This window comes from Mytilus trossulus, chromosome 12 (genome assembly GCF_036588685.1).
Source record: "Mytilus trossulus isolate FHL-02 chromosome 12, PNRI_Mtr1.1.1.hap1, whole genome shotgun sequence".
Classification (NCBI taxonomy): Eukaryota; Metazoa; Mollusca; class Bivalvia; order Mytilida; family Mytilidae; genus Mytilus; species Mytilus trossulus.
In genome coordinates this window covers 10,454,225-10,468,957 of record NC_086384.1, presented here as the reverse complement: position 1 = coordinate 10,468,957, position 14,733 = coordinate 10,454,225, and the positions used below count along the sequence as shown (strand labels likewise).

The window sequence follows — 14,733 nt, the reverse complement described above, 5'->3', positions numbered from 1 at the left end:
AATTGACTAGGATTGTCAGTTTTCCTATCAATAGTCAGATGGTTTCCTCCACCAATAAATACTGACCGCAAAGAAATAGTCAAAAGTGGCGTTGAAACACTAACAATCAATCAATCAATCAAAAGTAGACTTACCTTTATTGTTACAGCCAATTTCAATGAGTGTGTAGGCAAAGGTAATATATTTGGTTAGCTTGCTTGCTTACTGAACTGTGAAGTCTTTGTTAGGTTAGGTAAACTACCCTCCTTTAAGAATAGACTAGTCCAACAGAAAACCAACTTATCTGTCTGTAGGACTAGGCTACTTCGAAAGGAGGGTAGTATACCTTACCTAACAATGACTTCACCGTTCAGCTAACAAGCAAGCTAACCAAAGATATTACCCTTGGTTACACACTAAATGAAATTAGCTGTAAGTGTGTTCCATTTTACCATTGAATTTGATGTTTATTGCTGAGGTTGTACCCATAATTTTTACAAGTTGTTGTTAAAGGCCCATAAGATTTGAACGCTCATTATAAACACATTAGTGGTTTATATCCAGATATCTATGCATTGATCAATGTTTTCATACTTAAACATTATTTATCTTCATCTTTTTCTGATTGTATTAAATGTCTGGATTTATTTTTTTGATAAAGAAACCAAAAAAGTATAAGAAAATTTTTAATAACAGATTATAAAACGAAACAATGAAAAACGAAAGGAAAAGTATAAAATTATCCTCCTGAGTTCCTGTTTTCAAGGAGTAAGTTTTGCTAAGTATGTAAAAATGTTACTAGTATTTAGATTGTACCCACACATAAAGATAGAGTTTCACACAACCTACTCAATCAATACTGGGTTAATCTCACAAAAATGGAAAGAGTTTCACGAAACCTACTCAATCAAATATTTGGTTTTCTCACAAAAGTGGAGAGAGTTTCTTGAAACCTACTCAACAAATAGTGGGTTATTCTTACAAAAATAGCACCAATTCCTTACAACCTACTCAACAACAATTGCTGGGTTGTTCTTACAAACCAAAGATAGAATTTCACACAATCTACTCAACAAATACTGGGTTTTCTCACAAACATGTAATGTGTTCAATGAGTTTCACATATAAACATACTCAACAAATACATGTATTTGGCAAATATGCAACAGTGACACATACAATTTCTGGTCTTCCTAAAAAAGTGACAATTTGCATAACTTATGATGTTACTAGATATAGGACAAGGGCCATAGAATTACTAAGACATATTACCTTAAAAGCAAAGATTGTGGAGGAAAAAGTAAGGGAAAAACATGTGAAGGTTTGCACAGGTATTTTTTTCCACAAATATGAGGCTGTGAAAACAAGACACATTTTAAAATTATGTATTGCAAAAAATGTGTCAAAACTTTGCTATGTATACACATGATGTTTATAAAAGTGACAAGGTTTCGGTTCTGCCTATAATCGTGTGACGTAATAATTTATGTTTATGCAAATTAAGAATAAACCTTCCTATTTTGTATTGTAAAGATATTTTTGGCTTTTCAAATAGATGTACGAACAAAAACAATACAGAAAAATATATTTAAGAAAACTTAACCAAAAAAATGTAAAGTATTTTTGTGATGGTATCATTACTAAATAAAGATAAGTATTGATGTGATAATGAAAATAGCCAATTGAACACGATTTATTTTTTGATATGATTTATTGATAATTTAAAGATCAGTATATCACTGTGTATATGTATATGACCTAAATTCATCAAATCAAGTTTTATCAGTGCATTTTATCAACTTCCTGTATAGTTTATTGTCAAACTGCCTATATTTACACTAAAAAAGGTTTAAATCTCAATAAAACATTTATGTATGGTAGGCTATAAAAGAATTAAAATAAATGTCAATTTGCATTGATAAGATTTACAAGAATGTACCTCCAGTTCCTTTCAATCAAAAATCCTTTTATAAATATTTCACAGATTTGAAATACAAAAAATGCATCAATAAACATGATAAAGTCTTTCAAATGATTTAATATTTGTGTTTCATTCTCTAATGTTGAACCTTGCGTAATTCTATGACCTTAATTAGCTTATCACTAGATGGTAAAGGGTAAATGCCAAAACTACCAAGTTTCACTTAGTTCTTTAAATTTACAAAAGAGATCGATCGAGGTAACTGAAAAGTACCCTTGTTAAGTTGTTTGTTTCTTATCAGATGAATAAGGAAATCTTTGACTTTTGTTGACCAATAAACAAAAACCTTTTCTGAGACTTATTTACAAATTACATGGCTTTAAAATTGAAGGGATTTGAAATAATTATAATTACAAAACAATTTTAATCCAAATTTATAAAAAGTATCTTCTTAAGAGTATTTTTTCCTGAAGTGATATGTACTCTCAGAAGCCTCAGTTTTCATTTTGTTTTTATTCCCCATTTATTATGCCACATTTATCATGTTTATGGGCATTATGTTTTCTGGTCTGTGCATTCGTTCATTCTTTTGCCTGTTTGTCTGTCCTACTTCAGGTAATAGTTTTTGGGTAAGGTAGTTTTTGATGAAGTTGAAATCCAATCAACTTGAAACTTAAAATTGAGAATTGAAATGGTGAATGTGTCAAAGAGACAACAACCCGACCATAGAGCAGACAACAGCAGAACACATGTTTCCTATGATATAATCTTTCTAATTTTAATGCCAAATAAGAGATTTTATCCCATTTTCACGGTCCACTGAACATAAAAAATGATAGTGCGGATGGGGCATCCTTGCACATTCTTGTTAGATATAAATTTGCTTGCATTTATTTTACACAATAAAATCTTTATATACAAACAAACAAAATTATTTCCTATGGTTAAGGTTAACCTTTTCTTCAATAGAGCTTTAGTTGGAGTCAATTACATCATTTTTATAAATAATCAACCATTATGGTATCAAATTGAAAGTATGATAGAATGAGATTTGTTTTAAAGCAGGAAGTAAAATGGCTTAAGAATTATGTATATCGTGACATGAAAGCTAGGGAAATAAATTAGACTTGAACTTTTAAAAAAAATATAAAATAAAAACACATAGTACTTCACTCAGCATGCACAGCATTGCTCAAGTTGAGGAAATCTTAAAAATTTTATATAACTCAAATTGAGGAAATCTTAAAAATATTGTTTAAATATTACTTCAAATTTATAGCGACAGTATTTGTAAAGTTTGTGAAGTTAAGGCCCTTAAGAATAAGTTATAATTACTACCATTGGAATTTTCCAAGTACATGTACATGTATCTGAATAAGTTGGCAGAGATGTTACTGAGTTGTACTGATTTCCTGATAACATACTGTACCTAGTAGTGCATGCTCAATTTTGTTAATTATCGTAGATTACTATCAAGCAGCACAACTTCTTATATTTTTCCTCTTCAAAAAATGTTCGGTTTTCATTTTGTATTTCCTTAATGAAAACCATTTGAAATGTAGTCACATATTATGAATTTTGATATTCAATATTTCTATATGATGCAGTAAAATTTGTTAAATAAAAGATTTTAATGATTTCGGCAAATTTTATTCTGATTACAATGTTAATGTAACCAAATGCTGTGTACAGTATAATGGTAACTATATTTAATTATCTTTATGGTATCCAACTGAATTAAGCTTCCTCCACCAATAAAAACTAACTGCCTCAAAATATAGTGATAAAAGTGGTGTAGTTCAACTCCAACCAATCAATTCAACTGAATATGTATGTGATATTTGATGCTGGATGTATAGCAATCATGCATCAACCAATTGTTTTTAGTCTAATATATATTGATAGTTAACGTTTATTTTAATTTCAGACGGAACAATGAAGTAACACACATAAAGATCCAGAACAATGGAGAATATTATGATTTGTATGGAGGGGAAAAGTTTGCCACCCTCGCTGAACTTGTGCAATATTATATGGAAAATCAAGGTCAACTCAAGGAGAAAAATGGAGTTGTTATTGAACTTAAATATCCTTTAAATTCTGAAGATCCCACAACAGAAAGGTAACTTAGATAGCAAGCCTATAAAAATCTTTCCCTTTGCAATGTTTTTGATAGGGACGTCTAATGTGAAAAAACAGTTGCAGTGCATGAAATCAATAGTTTAATTACAACATGTTCATAGGTGCTATCATGGTCACTCTAACGGCACTATCAAGGTCACATTATAATTATCAGTAAAATTTTATGATTCAGCATCAGTCTGTACCATGAGGAAAAGTTCACGAAGAAGAACTTCCTGAAACTGTGTAAAAAAACAAAATTGTGCGTCATTTCAATTTCAAATCAACATGATCTAAGGACGATTGAAATTATTAAGTGCAAAATCCTTAAAAAAATGTACATAATTCTAATTGATAACGTAGTTCCATCCAACGTGACTCAGTTGTGACCTAACCTTGATATTGTTTATGTAAGGTATTAGAGTGTAAAATAATAGCAATTGCACCTATAAAAGTAAATGTTATTTATCAAAATCTGGCCTTGCATCCAACCTGACTGTTGGTACCAAACCTTGATATTGTTTATGTAAGGTATTAGGGTGTAAAAATAATAGCCAGTTCACCTACAAGCGTAAATATTAATTATCAAACTTAAGCCTATCAATACTCCACTTCCTCTATATTTCCTGTCAACAATTCTCTATCAGAATTAAGACCCTAATTTGATGAAGAAGTTATAAGTTTTAAGTGATATGAATATACATGTACTTGAAATAAATTTCCTGTGAGCGATTATGATATTGTCTGTGACGGAAATGGCTATGTATACGTATACATGTATCAATGGCGTTATGTTATCATGGTTTAATTAGATTTAAACAAAGAATAGAATAATTTAATAGTACATTTGTATGTTAAATTGAAATTAGACTTTACGTTCCATGCTAAAAATGACACATTACAAATGGTGACATGTATTATTACATGTAAGTTGCATGTCGTAAATATAATTCCTCATAGTAAAGGATGTGGTATTATAGCATTGATCAATAAAGAATAGTTTAGGTTCACTCACACCACGATCATGATGATGACCATGAAATAGGGTTAAATTGTTGAAACACCCTTCCCCTCTCCTTAATTTGTAAAATTACAGTTTTTCATTAAATATGATATGATACTAACATCCTCGTAGGTTATCAAGTTCATACAAATACATTATTAATGTAAACCAGTGTAAATAATCATTATTCCCACGAAAGAGGGTGGGGGTGGGGGGAGGGATCCGCCTATGTAAACTAATGACAGTGTTGAAGTATCTGGAGCTTGACTGGTATAAATAAAGTCATAGGTACCAGCATTCAAAATTTGGATGTCAGATTTGCATTGTGTTTTGTCTACAAAAGGCTCATCGGTGATGCTTGAAACAAAAAAGTTAAACAGACCAAAGAGAGTATGAAGTTGAAAAGCATTGAAGGTTAGGTATCAATATACACAAAACATGCTTTCAGAATAAGCCTTATCATGATTATCAGGTAGACTTGAAACCTAAAGTTTAAGAAGCCAATTAATAAAACATTTTATTGCAAGGCCTCAAGATAATTTCAAAACTAATTTTAGGTCAGCTTTGCCTGAAGGAGCTGTACATGTAGTCATAGTTATTTTAAAGTACAGATATCATGGTTACATAAATTATCAACTGACAATATATAAAATTATAAATTATCTTTTGAATTTTGCTAATGGCCTTATAGAGAGTTTAGGCAGTACATCATCAGTAGAACCTTCTTAGTATGTACAATATTGAAACCACAATAAAACCAGAGGGCAACATATATATAAAAAAGAAGATGTGGTATGATTGCCATTGAGACAACTCTCCACAAGAGACCAAATGACACAGAAATTAACAATTATAGGTCTTGGTACTGCCCTCACAAATGAGCAAAGCTTATAATGCATAGTCAGCTATAAAAGGCCTGAAATGAAAAATTATTCAAAAGAGAAAACTAACGGCCTAATTTATGTACAAGTAAAGACGAAAACAAATATGTAACACATAAAAAAACGACAGAATTACAGGCTCCTGACTTGGGATAGGCACATACAGAATGTGGCCGGGTTAAACTAGTTTGAATGCACCAGCCCTCCCCTAACCTGAGACATACATCATCATGATCATGTATATGATGAATTTGTAAAACTATGATTATTGATAATTGATAAATTGTAAAATTTAAGTGTCATACTATTGTTTGAGCATGAAATATCAGATGTGATATGAAAAAAATTGAAACTATTTAGCATGCATGTCTCATGATCATTTACATCACAGTACTAGTACTGTAATCAACATAAATGTTTTTTCTTTATATTGAGTTTTTTTTGTTATTTACAGATGGTTTCATGGCCATTTATCTGGGAAGGAGGCAGAAAAGGTGCTAATGGAAAAAGGAAAGAACGGTAGTTACCTGGTTAGAGAGAGTCAGAGCAAACCAGGAGATTATGTACTGTCAGTCAGGACGGACGACAAAGCCACACATGTTATGATCTGTTTTCATGAATTAGTAGGTCATTTTATATACTGTAATGCATAAAATTTGTCCCTCTAGAAACACACAAGCTATGATCTGTTTTCATGAATTAGTAGGTCTTTTTATATACTGTAATACAAAAACTTTGCCCCTCTAGAAACACACAAGTTATGGTCTGTTATTTTAAGAAATAGTACGTTATAAATTTATATATAAGACAAGCATATTAAACCTTGCACTACCTGGCAGAAATGGCTACACATGTTGTGATCTATTTTCATTAAGTAGAATGTTATTTTGTATATATATATTAAACCTTGCTATAATGCGTCTCAAGAAATATTTATTAAATCTGATAGCTGAAATAATATATGTTACTGCTTGTTCCAAATATTAAGGTTGATTTATAAGCACACTAATACACCAACAGTGATCAACAACAACAAAAATTAAAAAGTCTAATTTATAAAGACTGAAATATCAGTATTTTTGTCTCTCCTCAAAAAAACATTCTGTTGGAAGCTACTGACATCAACTTATATGTAAAATCTTTGATTAGGTATGTTTACATGACACCCATAGATTTATAGATTATCCTTGATAATCTCAACCAGATTGGTTTCTTGCTTAGGCTGGTACAGCGAAAGTGAGAAAAGCAATGAAGTTGAGATGACCAATGATAATCTGTTTATCACTATTTTACCTATGACGATGTTGTCAATTTCATGTCAATTTCATTTGCAAAGCCACATGCCCCCTTAGTTTCTAGCGATAATTTTCATATTGATCACTCTACTCCACTGAGAAAGAAATTGTCAGCTAGCAAGATCAAAGGAAAATTTCGTAAAATAGCGATAATTTACAAATATTAGACCAAAATTTAGGTGTTATGATTGATAGTCTGCTTGTTACATATTTTTTTTTCATTAACTGTTGGGAATAGAATTGCTATTTTAATTTCAACATTTGCATTTCACTATCTTAATTACATATAGTAACAGACAATAAAAAAAAATGAGAATGGAAATTGGAAATGTGTCAAAGAGACAACAAACCAACCAAAGAGCAGACAACAGATGAGGCCACCAATGGGTCTTCAATGCAGCGACATTTTTCTGTGTCAACAGTTGATTTATTTAATTTCTTTCTTATTTTTACAGGAAGAGAATTATGATGTTGGAGGTGGTGAGAAATTTAAAAGTTTGTCAGATTTGATAGAACATTATCGTAAAAATCCTATGGTTGAACGATCGGGGACAGTTGTACATCTTAAAACAGTAAGTATTATAAATAGAACATTATCGAAATAATCCTATGGTTGAACGATCGGGGACAGTTGTACATCTTAAAACAGTAAGTATTATAAATAGAACATTATCGTAAAAATCCTATGGTTGAACGATCGGGGACAGTTGTACATCTTAAAACAGTAAGTATTATAAATAGAACATTATCGTAAAAATCCTATGGTTGAATGTTCGGGGACAGTTGTACATCTTAAAACAGTAAGTATTATAAATAGAACATTATCGTAAAAATCCTATGGTTGAACGATCGGGGACAGTTGTACATCTTAAAACAGTAAGTAGTAAGAACTCTTCATTATGGCCATCAATACACAGAATACACACCAGGAAGACCTTTTGTCTTTAAGGTGACTAGGGCAGCTTAATTAAAATTGATAGAAATTTTTGATAACTTGTTAAAATGAAGTTTTTATTATGCTTTTTTCAAAAAATATATTGAAAAGTATGGGTCACCAGATTTTTTTTCACGCTACAGGTAGTGCAAAATTGTCAGATTTTGTATAGATTATGCATGGAAAATCAAATTTTGTGTGATAAAAAGAAAACCTACTATTAGAAATTTAAAATAAAATTTGAGAAGATAGCTCTTGCAACATGCTTTCAGATAAGAACAAGTAGAAATGGGGACATCAAACTTGTTTTCTTGCTACATATCAAAATAGGTAATTCATAACACTTTCTATTAGTGTTACTTCATCTGAGTTATCTCTACTTATTTGGCAAAGTTGAAAAAAAATCTTATCAAACACAAACAAGGTGTTTTTGAGATATTACAGCTGTAATTATGAAAAGTCTTTTACATAAATTACATGCAACTCTCAAAATTTGCACATTTCATCAATTATCTAGACCTAAGTTATCTGCTACTTCAAATTCCAAGATTGAGGAAGACACCCAAGCCACCTTAATTTGCTTTCATAAATGAGGAAAACAACATGCATGCTCTAGATACAGAAAAAATTTCAAACTAATTTCTGAACAAATAATAAACTTCACAATACACTATATCCATTCTCAAATGCAAAAACATTCCTTTCTGGTCATTTATTGATTTTGATTGTGTGTTTTATTTATTTTTTACATTTGTAGAAGACTTCTCCTGCTCGCCACTGTAAAAATTCAGGAAAAATTATAAGGGAGTAGACTTCTGTAAAATTGAAGTTTCTTACTGTTTGAGGATTATCTTTTGTTTATATAGCCGTAATTCAAATCTGGAATGAAAAGTTGTAGTAAACAACATAGTTTTAGATTTACTGTTGCATTTTGTCCTCAGCAGAGGACATAACAATACTGGGCATCATTTTGTGTGTCTTAAACTTGTTAACATCCTCACACTTACAATTCTTACCAGATTTTTCTGAAATTTACTTGGACATGTAAAAAATTATTGCTAATCATTTTACTTTTAAATGAGTTATGGTCCTTGGAAATATAGATTAAATATGGCAATTGCTCTTGGTCCTAGATATTTTAAGCTTTATTTTGAAATTTATATCAAAGGTTTATATCAGTAATATCTGGGAAAAGTAACAAAATCAATTCAAATCAATTATTTTAACAGGAGTTATGTCCCATGGAAATACAAATTTGAAGAAAAAAAATGCAACATAATAAAGATAGATGCTGCTCAAGACTGCGTTTCTCACACCATTTTTAGCTTTAATTGAGCAAGGTCTTGAAAGAGTTTGATGAACAGCTGTTTTATAGGAATTAAGCCCTTTAGAAATAGAATTATAAGTCAAATTCTTGTAGAATATATATGAAAAAGTTTAAAAGAACACCAAAGCATTTTATATGTGTTTTTGCCCTTGGACATGTAAAATATGTATGAAAAGTTTAAAAGAACACCAAAGCATTTTATATACATGTGTTTTTACCCTTGGACATGTAAAATATGTATGAAAAGTTTAAAAGAACACCAAAGCATTTTATATGTGTTTTTGCCCTTGGACATGTAAAATATGTGCATTGGTTGGGAACATTGGAACGGTGTTCTTTTATATTTCTAGCCATTCAATGCCACAAGAATATCGGCATCCGGTCTAGGCGCACGTGTCAATCAATTAGAAACAGAGAAAGACAAGAAACAAGGAAGTAAAGGAGGATTCTGGGACGAGTTTGAGGTTTGTATGAAAAAACACATCTATATCAATCAAAATTTTATTTCCAGCCATTCAATGCTACACGAATATCAGCATCAGGCCTGCAGGCTCGGGTCAAACAACTAGACAATGATAAGGAAAAGAAACAAGGGAACAAAGGTGGATTTTGGGATGAATTTGAGGTTGGTGAACATCTAGGGTACATTAAAATGAGGCAACAGGCAAAATTAACAATAACTACTTTTGATATGTCATCTAGTAAGTAAAAAATGTACTAAAATAACTTAATAATCTTGTTATATTTCATGGTGAAGGTTTAGATATGCTTTGGCAAAGCCAAATTTTGTTCCAGTCAAAATGTTACATGATAAAAATTCAGAAAGGTCTTTATTTTGGCCTCATTTTTTACATACCAATAAACAGATGCACTTATCACATTGTAAACCCCTTTACTAAGTAGGGTATACTAATAACACCTACAGTAATACAATGAGATGGGTAGGAAAACCCCTTTTACTAAGAAGGGTATACCAATAACACTTACAGTAATACAATGAGATGAGAAGAAAAAATACTTCACAATGTCAATAATGAATGTACTTCAGATTCAGAAAATATTACATTGGAGGGAGGAAGATTTTATTCTTGCCTAAATCACTTGCATATCTTAAAACCAAAATAAAATATAGCCTTCTAGATTTTATTGCTCTAAAATTTTCGGATTTCCTCACTTGTCACCATATACTTTTTCACATTTACAAGAAGTTAATGCTTTATGGTAGCTTATTAACATTCAATGTAATTTCAATGGGGTGCAATAAATTTACATTTAGTCGATAGATAAACCTTTTGAAAATATGTTTCCCAAAGTACGATTATTCTTGTTTTAAGTAAAATAAGTCACATTAGCTGTATATGATTCTTATTTGGTGCAATTCAAATAAAACTAATTTTAATCCACACATTTGATAAGTTACAAATCAGTTAAAAAAAGGGAGATGGTATGGTAAGATTTTCAAATTTAAAGATGCAAAGAAAGGCCCTTTTATATCTTATCTATTGCTGGTACAAATGTAGAAGAAAATTTTATATCCTTCTGTAAAAAGAATCTGGGGTTTTCTTAGGGGAAAAAACCCTCTGCTTAATTCTTGATTATTTTATTATCAATATGAATAAAATAAAATTTGGCCAGAGCAACTGTAGTTAAAAGACAATAGATAAAATAACAAACAGAGCATAAAGTCCTCTGTCTTTATTATTATCTACACAGCTACTTTTGCATAGGTTCTATTTCTGTACTAAAAATATGTAGTACTGGAAATTTACTTTTAATATTTAGTACTAATTCTTTACTTTAAAATTATTGTAATATTTAGGTACTTGTATTTTACAGTACTTGATTTGTACTTAATATTTTGGTACAGAAATAATACAATATTCCAAGTTTGAAAATCATAATTTGAAGAGATTTGAAATAGAAAAACTTTCAAAATGCTGAAAATGTAACGGTAGTAACAAAAAATCTGTATTACCTTGATTTCAAGTACAAATTAAGTACTGTAATATACAGGTACCTAAATATTACAATAATTTTAAAGTAACAAAATAGTACAGAGTATTAAAAGTAAATTTTTGTACTACATATTTTTAGTACAGAAATAGTACCTATGCAAAAGTAGCTGTGTAAGAAAAAGAGCAAAAACAGATGTGTTTGGCTAAAATATTTTAAATGATTGTAAATATATAATCCTTTACCATGGAAACCCACCTTATTTCTTTGCAGCAACTACAACAGATGGAAGTCCGACATTTATACAGTCGTAAAGAAGGTCAGAGACCAGAAAACAAACCACGAAACAGATACAAAAATATCTTGCCATGTAAGTCTCATATACTGTAAACCAACTTATTTTCGTGGATACTTTATTTCGCGTTTAGCCCTTTGGAGTCCATTTCATTTCGCGGCAATTTAATTTCGCGATTTTCTAATTAATTGGATGTTGTGAAATAAGGAAAGATCCAACTTTTACATATTTGCAACGATTTAACTTCACGATTTTATCTAGTCGTGAAAATCAATCGCTCGCAAAAAATTAGTTGGTTTACAATAGTTATTGATTATTTTAAAGTAAAGGAGTAAATTAAAAGATTTCAATTCTTATTGAGGTTCAATTAATGTTATTTTCCAAGTTTTATGAGATATGGACAAAAGTTTTAAAACAGGAAGACAGAATATATGTTTCTTTTGATAACTATATAAAAGAGAAAAATATTCTGATACATAAGAATGAGAACAAAAACACATGAAACAAACCAGACTTCACATCCATCTAGAAAAACCAATGTCAGGTAATCTCAACAAGAAGGTCAGAAACCCTTACTACAATGTATAAGCTTAATGCCTTCTTCACACAGAGATTTAATTAGAATTGAATTCGAATCGAATCGGAATCGAATTCGCTTATTGCGTTCACACACTCTTCTTTTTGAATTCTAATTAAATCGAATTAGTCAATTCGCATTAGAAATATATTTTTGTTAATACGAATTAAAAGCTAACGCCGTTTGGACAGTAAAGCGAATTTGACGCTCATTGCAATTCGAAATAGAATTGACGTTAGGACGTAAAACGTTTCGAATGCAAATTAAACTAATTCAAATTAGTTAATGTGAATCAAATTCGAATTACGTGTGAACTCAGCATTACTTTTTAAAAGTTGTTTGAAAACTTGATGGTTTCAATAAATTTATTGTAAAGTTAAATTTTTTTCTTCTAATTTTCAATTTTGTATTTTTCAGTTGATCATACACGCATTGTATTACGTGATGGTGACCCACAAGTGATAGGTTCAGACTATATTAATGGTAACTTAATATCAGTAAGTAAATATATAAATTTGATGTTATAAAAATCAGTGATAACTTTATAAGAAAAAAAGAAGATTATACATTTAAAATGTAAAAGCATGATAAAATATACATGGGTATTCACTTTAAATTTCTTGTGATGAAAAGAATTTAGAATTGAGTGAATGTCTTGATAGAAATTAAAAAAAAGGACAGAATTAGTTTTTTGTTTGCAATATTCATGATGTTAACCGTATTCATGGTCATACCTGAGGTCACAGCATACATAAACCTGAATCAGCAGTTTTACAGTCTGAAAATGCGATGTTTAAGAATGATTTATGGCATGCAACAGTTGAAAATTGAAATGATATCAATCATTTGAAATTTTGAATTCCTGGCCTTGAAGGCATTAAACTATGCTCAGTACTCTGAGCACAAAAATCATGCTCGAAACATAAAATCCAGCAATTTGATTGGTTGAATTTCAAGTCTGAGTACAAAAATCATGCTCAAAAGTTTTATGACCATGAGGCATGATCAGTAACTGATCATGCTCTTCATTAGGTTAAGTAATATTTTCCTTAAAATTTAAAGCAATTTCTATATTTACAGACGGAAGATGATAATTTAGATCTGAAGAAAGGTTATATTGCTACTCAAGGTGCCTTGCCAAATACTGTTGTTGATTTCTGGAGAATGGTATGGCAGGAAAATTGTCGGACTATTGTCATGACAACAAAGGAAGTAGAACGTGGAAAGGTAAACATGAAAGTTTGATGTATGTAGATCTTTTATTACACTCTATAAATAACAATGTGAAATAGACACTTAACTTATTTAAAAATAAAAAATGAATTTATTGCATATTTTGAATTTATTACAGCTATAAGATATCTTCAGTGATGGTATAAGTTTGTGTATCACAATAAAACATAATGAATGCATAAGAAACTAGTTTCAGTGAGCACAAGTATATTGTAAGGAGCACATGCCATAATAACAGTAGGCCAAGCTCATGGAAGAAAAAAAAGATTTTGATATTTAATGATGTGTTTCCAAACTTTTATGTTCAGTCTTATTGTGAACTGAAAAGGCAGATAAAGTAACCTTAATATACAAGGAAAGAGGGAGGACCAATACCCAATGGACAGTCAAACTCATAAATCTAAAACAAACTGACAACGCCATGGCTAAATATGAAAAAGACAAACAGACAAACAATAGTACACATGACACAACATAGAAAACTAAAGAATAACACAAACCCCACCAAAAAATAGGGGTAATCTCAGGTGCTCCGGAAGAAACTAGTAACAGTTGGCACAAGTATGAAAGAAGTTTTTAAATTTTAATTTATTAATTTCCAATAGGTGAAAGCTGTGCGGTATTGGCCTGGGCCTGATCACCCAGAAAACAATTTAACACAGTCCTGGGATGTGTATGATGGCAAAATGACATTAAAACATATATCACAGAAACAAGATACAGACTTTATATATCGGGAGTTTGAATTGTATCGTGAAGGTCGAGATGGAAAGGTATTGTGAAAGAAACTATTATAAGATCACCTACTGTTTCAATTTTTTATTGCAAATATATCCAAAAAGATTTTCCAAGATCACAGCTTAGATTTTGATTTTTTATCCCACCATAAAATGAATGCATTGGAGAAGTTAGATGCATATATTCACAGGCAAATATTACTTGATCATTAATGAGGATAAGATAAGATGTCTATTTTTATTCATGAGAAGCTGTGTTTGTATACATATAGAAGCTGAATCGGAATAGAAAAATGTTGTTATCTGTAAGGAAGGAAACTTAGGTTAAAATCCTACATAGATTTATAATTGTGTCCTGCACAAAAATTACATAATGCATTAAGACTTAAATAAATAAATATTTAGCAAAAAAAACATGATTGCCAGGTTAATATTTTTCTAGTTGTTTCACAGGAAAACTCCCACACAGACATGAGT

At 30.5% G+C, this 14,733-nt stretch overlaps 1 protein-coding gene across 4 annotated transcripts in view; it reads left to right on the top strand.

The window, feature by feature from the left end:
• LOC134692786 (tyrosine-protein phosphatase non-receptor type 11-like) overlaps positions 1 to 14,733 on the top strand; it is a 41,586-nt gene that overhangs the window by 21,301 nt on the left and 5,552 nt on the right. For 3 of the 4 annotated variants that reach the window (XM_063553322.1, XM_063553320.1, XM_063553321.1), the window contains exons 3-10: positions 3,828 to 4,022; positions 6,360 to 6,528; positions 7,656 to 7,772; positions 9,973 to 10,086; positions 11,688 to 11,784; positions 12,704 to 12,783; positions 13,367 to 13,513; positions 14,125 to 14,292. In XM_063553322.1, the coding sequence (XP_063409392.1) occupies positions 3,828 to 4,022; positions 6,360 to 6,528; positions 7,656 to 7,772; positions 9,973 to 10,086; positions 11,688 to 11,784; positions 12,704 to 12,783; positions 13,367 to 13,513; positions 14,125 to 14,292 (1,087 nt within the window). Of the gene's footprint in view, positions 1 to 3,827; positions 4,023 to 6,359; positions 6,529 to 7,655; positions 7,773 to 9,811; positions 9,926 to 9,972; positions 10,087 to 11,687; positions 11,785 to 12,703; positions 12,784 to 13,366; positions 13,514 to 14,124; positions 14,293 to 14,733 lie in introns of all 4 variants that reach the window. The other variant, XM_063553319.1, reaches the window with a different exon arrangement.